This window comes from Nematolebias whitei, chromosome 11 (assembly GCF_014905685.2).
Source record: "Nematolebias whitei isolate Nwh7 chromosome 11, NemWhi1, whole genome shotgun sequence".
Lineage (NCBI taxonomy): Eukaryota > Metazoa > Chordata > Actinopteri > Cyprinodontiformes > Rivulidae > Nematolebias > Nematolebias whitei.
This window is the reverse complement of record NC_056508.1, coordinates 23790273-23800872: the sequence shown is the minus strand read 5'-3', so window position 1 is coordinate 23800872 and position 10600 is coordinate 23790273. Positions and strand designations below refer to the sequence as shown.

Here is a 10600-nt window from a genome sequence, read left to right as displayed (position 1 = left end):
ACACACACACACACACACACACACACACACACACACACACACACACATATATATAATTTGTTCAGCTTTTCCTTGTTTATGGGTTTCCTCCTCCATCTCACTGTCCTCTGCATCCTCTGTCCTCACTCCAACTACCTCCATGTCCTCTCTAACTACATCCATATATCTCCTATTTGTATTTTTCCTGGCAGCTGCATTTCTAACATCCTTCTACCAATAAACCCACTGTCTGTCCTCTGGACATGTCCAAACTATATCAGTCTGGTCTCTCTAACTTTATCTCCCAGTTGTTCAACCTGTGCTGTACTTCTGATGATCTCTTTCCTAAACTTGTCCATCCTTGTCACTCCTAAGGAGAACCTCAACATCTTCATTTCTGCTACTTCCAGTTCTTTCTCCTGTCTTTTTCTCAGTGCCTCTTGTCTCCAGACCATACAATATAGCTGGTCTCACCACTGTCTTGTAAACTTTTCCTTTGACCTTTGCTGACACCCTTTTGTCACAAATCACTCCTGAAACTTTTCTCCATCCACTCCATCCTGCCTGGACTCTATTCTTCACCTCTTTACCACATTCCCCATTTTCCTGGACAGTGGACTCCAAGTACGTGAAGTCCTGCACCTTTGAGACCTCTGCTCCTTGTAGCCTCACTGTTCCACCGGACTACCTCACATTCACACACATGTACTCTGTCTTACCATGACTGACTTTCATTCCTCTCCTTACAAGTGCATTCCTCCACCTCTTCAAGTTCTCTTCCACCTGTTCTCTCTTCTCACCATGTCATGCTGTGCTGTGCTGCTTCTGAAGAGTAACTCTCAAACTTTTTATTTTCTAATTTCATAAAACAGTGATACAAACCAAAGTAAGTTAAAGATGAACATAAGGTCAACATCATCACTCAGAACTAGTTTTCATTCATTCATAACTGCGGTTGCCATCTCTTGGAACAGTTCTGATCCTTATACATAAACTGTACACTACAGAAATGTAATTTTAATTTCTGGAGATCATCTCTATACCCCCCCATGAACCAAAAAATGGGTCCTGGCCACAATATTGGGAACTACAGATTTAAGGAACCTATTTTACCTTCATCTAATTATGACTTTTGAGAATGGAGCCTAATTGTAAATGTACTATTAAGCTAAAATAATATATTTCAACATATCTTCATCATTTATTATTTATTTATTCGTTATTTGTTAACCTTTATTTAACCAGGCAAATCCCATTGAGATCACATATCTATTGTGCAAGGGAGGCCTGGGCCTGAAGGCATGTATGTATGTAACATGTATGTTTTTGATCTGTGGGAGGAAACCGGAGTACCCAGAGAAAACCCACGCAAGCACGAGAAGAACATGCAAACTCAACACAGAAAGACCCCAGGTCCAACCGGAGATTGAACCCAGGACCTTCTTGCTGTGAGGCAACAGTGCTAACCACTGAGTCATCGTGCTGCCAGCAAAAAGGACAAAGAGGTTTAATGAGGGTCTACACGCCAGACAAAGGAAGCAAACATTTACATTCACAGAAAAGGATAAGTAAAATTCTTCAGAAAAAAAACAACAAAATACACAAACATTCTTTAAATAAAAAAAATAAAAAAATAAAAAACTGGTTTAAGTGAAACCCTTGAAATAATGAGAAAAATAAGTACTTCAGTTTGCAAATACCTGTGTGTAAATCTACAGTATAATACGCAAACTCACATTACACCTCAGGTCTGATTCTGTAGCTTCAAGGAGCAAATATTTACGGCTTTACCAAGAAGTTAAACGCAGCACTCTTTGGGTCGCATACTCACAAAAAGAGAACGATTCCGGTGTTGGCCATGGCAAAAGCCAATCCCAGAATTCCACTGCCCATGATGGCGTTGCTGAGGTTAAAGATGGACATGCCAAATGAAGTCTTTCCCTCAAACTAGAACAAGAAGACAGGAGAAGATGGTGCTCACTTCATAGAGTAAAATTAGCTAGAACACCCTTTTTTATGTTCTTCACTCAACATCATTTAGATAAAAGACACCCACGTCTGTAAAGTGAACTTCTTTCTTTGCTCCTGGTTTATGAGGGAGACACTCTTCAAGTTCTGGAATGACTTCAACCCCATCAAACCTACAAGGAGATATGGAGTTTAATGAACCTCTTCAGGTAACATGATACGCTCTCAAGTCATCGCTCTTCTCGTGTTGTACCCTTCATCTCTGCTGTGGCCGTTTTTTTGAAGCTCCATTTTGTTCACCAGTGTTGATCTACTTTCGCTCGATGGAGAGACTCCTCTTTAAGACTTGAAATGACTGAAAATACAGAAAACAAACTTAAACTTGCAAACTTCAAATAGACAAAGAGACTGAAAAGTAGTCAAGCAGTCACCGTATGAAAACTGAAAGTCCTATTCTAAAAACGTTTGAACCGTGAGCTGCAGAAGACTGTGATTGTCACATGCGTGAATTTTTATGTCTATGGTGATTTAGAAAGTAATATCTCAAGCTCAAATGTAACTGAAGTGCACACAGCTTTGGTGTGTTCTCTGCACCCAGAGGCAATTTCAGAGAAAATTACAAGTGTTATGGTAGTTAGAGACAGACTGGGCGAAAGAAGACAAAATGTCTGTCCTGATGAATAATTTGTACATGTACTAAAACAGGTGAGGGAATAAGGAAAGACTGTTTGCAGATTTGAAAATTTTACACAGTTCAAGTGATACCATGAACTGTTATCAGTTTAACATAATGTGGTGAAATCAAAATTCATAAAAACTTAAATTATGATTGTGTAAAAAAACAATACAGAATGCCAGCTGAGACATGTAAAGTCACCTTTATACTTTAAGTGTGGTTTCTACTGTAACTTTTGTGTGAGCTGTAGATCTCCAAAGAGAGATGAGTTTCGGCCCTTGCTTCACCAAAATCTCATTGTTGTCTCTGAGACATTTCTCACAAATTTCTCTTTGACAATTTTGTCCATGTCCTACAATGTTCTGCTACAAAAAGAGAATTACTTTCATGCTTACTATATAAGTCACATGCTTTATTTTTCAAAGTTGTGGGGCGTAAAAACAAACTAAAATTGTGATGAAAACCAAATAGAATAGCAGTAATGGTGCTCCAATGCTTATGCAATATTAGATTTGGTTATAGGTGTATATTAACTTCATGTTTTCATGTACCATATTTTGTTTATTTTTTATGTCTTGTGACTGCTGTTATGACTTAATTATTGCTCTGAAGAGCAGTTTGGTTTTGTGTTTCTTTTAAGTGCTTTAAAAACAAAGCTGGTAGTAGGTATGAGATTATATGGCATGGCCTGGTATGGTATGGCATGGTCTGGGGTGATATGGTATGGGATGATATGGCATGGTATGGTATAGCATGTTATGGTATGGAATGATATGGCATGTATGGTATGGCATGGCATGGTCTGGGATGATATGGCATGTATGGTACGGTATGGCATGGTCTGGGGTGATATGGTATGGTATGAGATTATATGGCATGTTATGGTATGGGATGATATGGCATGTATGGTATAGCATGTTATGGTATTGTATGGCATGGCATGGTCTGGGATGATATGTGGCACTTTGCCACTGTCTCGACTCTCCTTGGCTCCGTAAGACACTGCACCAGTTAAGGGCCTCTCCACTGCCAGTACTCACCCCCACTCAGCCCAGTATATGGGACCACCTTGTTTGTGGTTTCTATCGGGCTGCTCCAAGTGGCAGATTTTGATGCAAGCAGACAGCAACCATTGATTCGCCAGTGGAGCTACGTCACTGAATGACCCGCCCAGCAAAACTGCAAAGTACATCTGAACCTCCACTTCCTCATCGTGTTCAATGACAGTGCCACATGAAATGAGTGAATTTACCGAGAAATATCGAAGACGATGGTGCAGCATGGCTACACCCGGACTTATACGCAGTGCCGAGATAAGCTAACAACATTCAAGTCAGCTTACAAGGCGATTAAGGACCACAACAGGCGGAGTGGTTCGAACACAGACAAAAATAAAAAAGACCATTTACGATCTTGTCCAGTTTGCATTGACAATCCGACCCACATAGTGGGGAAACAGGTTTGAACTGGGCTAGTCAACGACTGCAGTCTGCTTAAAGTGGTACGCTTGGAACTACAGATGAGGTGGTACCATAAACCGAGTAGGAACCAGCAATGGAGAAGGTATAGAATGGGATGGTATAGTCCGGTATGGAAGCACCATAAAAACAGAACAGTGTGATGTTTTGAACAATGTTTAAATATCCTTGGCTGCTTGAAGATAAATTTGTTGTACTTGAAAAGAACCCACAGCCTTCAAGAAACAATGGCACCAACATAAAATGCTTCTTGCATTTTAAAGACCTGTTTTTAAATGTCACTATAACCTTTTCTACTTGCTAAGATCAAGAAGATTTTTTTTTTAACTTTTATTTGAAAAAATGTACTTCCTAGTATAGACCCATTAACAAACTTCAGTTAACTACTTTGGGTTTTGTAAAAGTGAGCTTCTGCTTCGGGTTCAAAGCTTGTTCAACAGGATCAGCCTTTAAATGTTGTGAGAAGACTACGTTGCACTAATCTGAACATGCAAAGCTAGCATGAACACCGCTGAGAACGACCACCAAGGGTCATGGGAGACGTCCGCTCAACTTGGGTCAAGCTGCCCCCAGGATTTTCACATCTGACCTCTAAGGACACTCTTTAACTAGATTTAGCCTATCTTTAAGAATGTCTCATAAAACTGGAACACTGAGCAGATCTGTGTACGTGCGGTGATCCATCCATCCAACGTGGTGCTTGAAGACAGTGGGCAACAGTGAGAAACAAAGGGCTTCAGTGTGAATGGTTCCACTAAACACAGAGCAGATTTTCCTGATGTGATGGCCTCAGGTCTGGTTTGGTTAAAGTCACTCACTTTAGCAAAGTACACAACAACTTTTCCATGGCGCAAAGCCAACACAGCCAACAAAGCATTCCAGATGTCAGGCATACTTTGTAATTAAACATTCAGCATAAAAAAACTTTTTAATCTTTGAATCTACACATTTCACTATGAAGAACTTGTAAGCAAGGCTGGGTGGGGGGGTGAAAACTAGACAAACCTGGTTAACAAGGAACTTGAGAAGACTTACTAGCTACAAGGGCAGTTCTTACAAATTGGGAGAGAAATAAAGAGTATAAAATGAACAAGATGTATCTGTTATTTTTTATCCATTCCTACAACCAAGCTCATCCTTTCTGTGCCTTAAATCAACTAAAAGTGTTGCGATCAAACATACATGTTCATACTACACTAAATAACACATGTAACAAGATTTTCATTGAACATTTTTGAAGTAAAACCCAGTAGAAAAGCCTGTTTCTTACTATTTGACTGTGTGTCCCACATGGTTTTTGTCTGACGCAATACACCATGTCACTTAGCTTTTGTCTTCTTTTCCTCACAAACTCTAGGGATACAAGCATTTTATCAGCCACTTACCCTGGTGATCAAAAAGGTAGATTATTACTTTTTTGTAACAGAGTAAATCCTTGGGAAGAGTTTGCGTAATTTAAGAATCTGCCAATGTTTATATAGAGTCCAGTTCCTGGGAGTCTCTCCAAAGCTCCTTGGTAGTAGAGAGGAGAAGAGGAGTGAGATTACAAGCAGGGAAAAAGAGAGCGCAAGCAGGAAGTGGGAACACCCATACTTAACCCTTTGTTAAACCAAGCCCCAGGTAGTGGTAGAGAAGGAAGTGCTCCTCTCACCTGGTGTCTACACTGAAACAGCAATAATAAAAATGTAATGAATTACCCGTAGAGTTCAAAAACATTCTGTATGTCCACGTCTGCTGCTGAGACCCAAAACAGGCTTCTGGTGCTCATTCAAGACTGACAACAAGCCAACATGGACTATGCAAGCAGAATAAGTGGATGCCATCCCAGGTCGCTGGTTTGTGTCCTGCGGTCGTCATGGTGATGGTAATTAGCTTAAGAGATGGGAGCTTTTTCTGGATTGCTCGCATGTGATCAAACAGTCTCAGGTACGAAACCTGAACTGACTCATAACAAGAAGAATGACAAAGTCAAGGACAATGATTTTGAACGTTCCCACGCGCTTTTCTCTAAAGATCCACGATGGTCTTTGCTTTTTTAAAACAGACAGTCGGCAGCTTGTATAGAAATCGTAAGAGATTTGGAAATAGGATGCACACGGAATACACTCCACTGAGTTGCACAACAACAGAAACAACAAAGTGACTGGTGTGTTTGCGGGAAAATGCTGCCGAAGTCAGAGAGACAAAACTTTTCAGTTGGTTGATAAAGTTTAGCAGATATAAGCTCTGGCTGCCTGCACACCCAGGAGACACCCAGTCTTTATCTCACCCTGACACCAAGCTTTTCTCATTCAGTGGCTGTTTGTATCTGATGCAAGCGCCAACAATCAAATGACCTTTTCTTTCTTATATTCTTATCTTGTGGATTTATTTTGTTTCACATTTATGAGGAAATTTATAATACAAACATAAAACATAAAAGTTTGATGATTTTGAAAAGTTTTGGCTTTTTACAAATAATTGTGAATAACAAAATCAAATACTGAACCGATGGTGCCAATATTTATTAATCTAATAAAGGAATAAAAAGATACACGCATTATTACATTGTTTTTTACACTTTGTCTGTTTAAAAACAACATAAAATAATTTTCCATTCGTAATAAGTTTTTAAACTCCTCCTCTGTCAGAGTGTCATCCTGCCAGCGTGTCTGACCAACACCACATGAGAATAAATCACTAAATGCCTCAAACAGAAACTTAAACATTTGACGTATTTTGTCCCCATTTCTGTCAATATTCAGAATGTTTTATTTCACAAACTCAGCCCCTAAACGAATCTTTAAAAAAAAAAACTCACAGAGCAGATGCTGGAACACGTGGAGCGCTGTCAGATCTCTGCAGATGTTCACCTCTCTGTCAGTCAGATGGATGTCTCAACTCCAGACAGATGTGAAAGGAAAATAAATGGAAAAAAAAAAAACTTTTGGCTGGTTGATGTGAAAATCAACTTTTCAGAGTCATTAAAGTAACAGACAACATCAGCAGCTGAAAGAGGAAAAGAACGGAGGCCTAAAAAGGCAGAAACTACGCGCGTAAAGGGATTTCCTGCACTTTAAGCCACTCCTTTATTTCCAGGTTGCCAAAACCTCACATGCTGCTTTGTTACTTCACTATGATTCAACTGTTTTGGACAATGGCAGCACTTATTTTACCTTTTACTGATCTACATTATGTTGATTTATATTATTAATTAAGTCAGGCAGCTACAAGTATAAAAAATGTGCTACTTTTACAAATTACTATTTTTTCCTCCTCTGAGCTCCATTTTGACTCACAGCATTGCCATCTGGTGGGTACAACTAAATTCTGAACATCTCAGCAGCACTAAGATGTTAGACAGAAACAGGCCAGCTTAACGTTACTTCTTATAAGGCCTCATGGAAGGAGAACGGGACATTCTCAAAGTCATTATTGGCTGCACGTCTACAACTAATTAACTTCTGGAATCAACTTGAGTTAAGATGGCCACCAGTTTAAAAAACCTTATCAAACACAGAAATGGCTGCACCTCCGTCAGTTAACAGATATTGAGCTAAGATTTGGTGTGGTAGTAGCTGAGATTTATCCTAAATACATACACCGAGTGCTGATTGTGCAAGATTTGTGTTTAAATCTTTCACAAGTGAGTTGGCAGGTGATGTCACCTCTTCAAGGAAAAACACTTAATTGATGTCAAATGTCCAGACAAGTTCAATTCGATTCAATTTATTTATATAGCACCAAGTCACAACAGAAGTCCTCTCAGGGCACTGAAATGTAAAATTCTAAACACAATGAATTCAAATTGTCTGTACAAAAACAACTTTATAAAACGGAGCAGTTTGTAAGATGAATTTTAAACACAGAAAAGTGTTTTATTTATTTTTTTCTCATCTGAGAAGCTAGAACCTGAGGATAATTTACTTCTTACTTTAAAATACAAATTACCTACTGGTATTTGTTTCACATTCAGAAACAGAGAAAAACAAATCAGATATGTAAACCTTTATTTTTATTTTAGATGAAAAAATAAAAAAACAATGTCTACAACCTGTGGAGTAATGAAAAATATGTACAGTGGAGTATAAACTGGTTGAGCTGCAAAACGTCACTTTCCTTTGTCAACCCACGTGAAGAAATTACATCGAGCCTCGGGGTTGGAGGCATGTCCCTGAGGACGGCAGCACACAAAGAACTGTTTGCCCACATTCGGTCCCTCTTTTTTCACCGTACGGAGCACACAGGGTTCTCTGTGGACCTTACAGGATGGGGGTGGGGGTGGACCATGAAGCACAGACTTCCAAAATCCCAGTGATGCTGTTTTCCTTACATCCGACTGTCCCACAGTGGGCTGAGAGGTTGAATTATTTGTCTTCACTGGTTGGCCAGTTTCCACTGTGGCGCTGCTGGAGCACAGCTGGGCTGAACCATCAAAACCAGTTGTGGATGCCTTCTCACATGGTTTATTATTTGTGGGTTTAGGCTTGAAAAATGAAAGAAGGTTGCCTTGTGGCTTTACAGAGGTATTTGCTGTTTTGCTCTTTTTCCCCTTTGGGACAGCAGAGTCTGAAATTAATGACCGTTTCTTACCAGAGATTTTATCAACTCGAACTGGGTTTAAGTTCTCCCTTCTTTCCTCCTCTTCTTGAGAACCAGGTAAGACACACTTCTGCTCAAGCTGAGTTTGTTTTTGGTCCACCTTAACAAGGAAGAGCGAGAGTTTCTGTTGCTTGCCGACAAACTCCGGCAGATAGCGAGTGCAGAGGGGAGGGGGCTTGGAGCTGGGAAGGAGAGGGCAGTTCAGTTGTGCCCAAACAGGACAGTGGTCGGACCCCTCCACCTCCGGCATGATGTCTGCTGCCACAAACTGCTCTACAACGAGCCGACAATCCGCAAATATATAGTCGATGCGTGTGCCGTAGTTAGTCTGCCGGGCTCCAGTGAGAGTGGACCAACACGTGAAGGCATTTGTACGAGTTGGGTGGAAATAGCGAAAGGTATCAATAAATTTCCCTTGCCGGACAGGATCCTTTACCTCTGATTCTGTTTCAGGACCAGCTTCATCACGGTTCTCTTCTTGGTTGCTGCTGTGCAAAAAGGCATTTAGCCATTTTCTCCCCGGGTTTTCAGCAAAGTCATCCTGAGTGACAAGGAAAGGTACACAAATTCTTAGAATAGGCATGCAAAAACATGCAGAATCTGATGCTTTGAACGACAAATTGCAGCAAAACCTGAATATATTTGCTCAAACTATGCAACTTACTCTCAGCCTTAACGTTGCAAACAATCTCATGCACACCATTCAACTGGTTCACTGGTAGTGTTTTCTAAATTAACTCAAAGTAAAACATATCGCTTGGTACTTCTGAGTTTCTGGAGCACTCTGGACATATATAACAATTGGTCAAATAATGTATTTTCACAAAAATATCGAGTGAATATATTTTCTGCAAGAAAGATGGTGTGAGTCTATTTAGAAATCTTTATCTTTTTGGCATTTTCCTAAAGACTTGTTCCATGAAGCTGATGTGGAAATTCTTTAACTCTTCTACGTGTTTATGCTAATCATCATTTATCATGTACAGATAAAATTAGGATTAAATTTAAAGAGTATTAATTAAAGATAATTTGAGCACCAATCATGTGAAAGATTTCCAACCTTTTACTTACAATATCAGTGGGATCACAGTGGTCTGTTGGTCGATGAGACGTATTCACATCTCCAAGAATGATCACATGGCTGAAAAATAGGAAAGAGCAGAAAATAAACTCCAGCAATTCTACTTGGAAGAGGCAAGGAAATACTAAAGACTTAAAACAAATGGTCCAAACTTTAGGATTCAGTGTGAATATAAGAAAAAGTAAAATATTTAACATTTTTTACAGTTTCTTTCTTGTAATTGACTATCTTAAAATGAAGCAGGTGCAAAAAATAATCAAAGGGCTCTAAGTTTGGATTTTAAATTTAAGAGTTAGCAGAAGTTTTGTGCTGCTGCTAAAGCTACAGTGCAGTTGTTATATACAACCAAAAACCTGTTAAAAGCTGCCCTGTTTATTATGAGAACATGAAACACATGTGATAAAAGCAGGAAACATCTGTGCTTCATTTTTTTTTTTAAATCTTACACTCTCACCTCCCGTCTTTTAGCAAAGCTTCAGCTCGTCTCTGAAGCAGCTTGTAGAACTGTAGCTTGAACTGCTTTCGCTTTGGTTTTTCAGGGTCAGCTCGAGGACAGTATACATTAATTAAAGTAACAGTCCGCTCTTTGTTCTCACACCTGTTGAGGAAAAAGCAGTTTAAAAATGATTGATTGATTGATTGATTGATTGATTGATTTTATTGTCAATTCTGCATATGTACAGGACATACATAGAAACTGAAATTGCGTTACACTCCTACTCAAGTTGCAGCAAACAACAACATTAGCAAAAATAAACTAACACAACTAGTTATATAAAAAATATAAAAGTGAACAGCAGCAGGACCTCTGATGCAACGTGCTCAATAGTGACTAAA

General features: G+C 39.4%; 2 protein-coding genes across 4 annotated transcripts in view; both read right to left on the bottom strand.

Moving 5' to 3' along the window:
* LOC119417552 (sodium-coupled neutral amino acid transporter 3) overlaps positions 1-7132 on the bottom strand; it is a 122368-nt gene extending 115236 nt beyond the window's left edge. Inside the window, exons 1-4 of one of the 3 annotated variants that reach the window (XM_037684785.1) lie at positions 6902-7132; positions 2201-2302; positions 2036-2120; positions 1811-1926 (exon numbers count right to left, since the gene is read on the bottom strand). In XM_037684785.1, the coding sequence (XP_037540713.1) occupies positions 1811-1926; positions 2036-2120; positions 2201-2238 (239 nt within the window). In that variant the 5' untranslated portion in view covers positions 2239-2302; positions 6902-7132. Of the gene's footprint in view, positions 1-1810; positions 1927-2035; positions 2121-2200; positions 2303-5486; positions 5686-5798; positions 5864-6901 lie in introns of those variants that run through there. The other 2 variants (XM_037684786.1, XM_037684784.1) reach the window with 2 other exon arrangements.
* Positions 7133-8191: 1059 nt separating this feature from the next.
* apex2 (APEX nuclease (apurinic/apyrimidinic endonuclease) 2) overlaps positions 8192-10600 on the bottom strand; it is a 3507-nt gene continuing 1098 nt past the window's right edge. The window contains exons 4-6 of the mRNA XM_037684782.1: positions 10218-10361; positions 9754-9823; positions 8192-9223 (exon numbers count right to left, since the gene is read on the bottom strand). Of these exons, the coding sequence (XP_037540710.1) occupies positions 8192-9223; positions 9754-9823; positions 10218-10361 (1246 nt within the window). The remainder of the gene's footprint in view (positions 9224-9753; positions 9824-10217; positions 10362-10600) is intronic.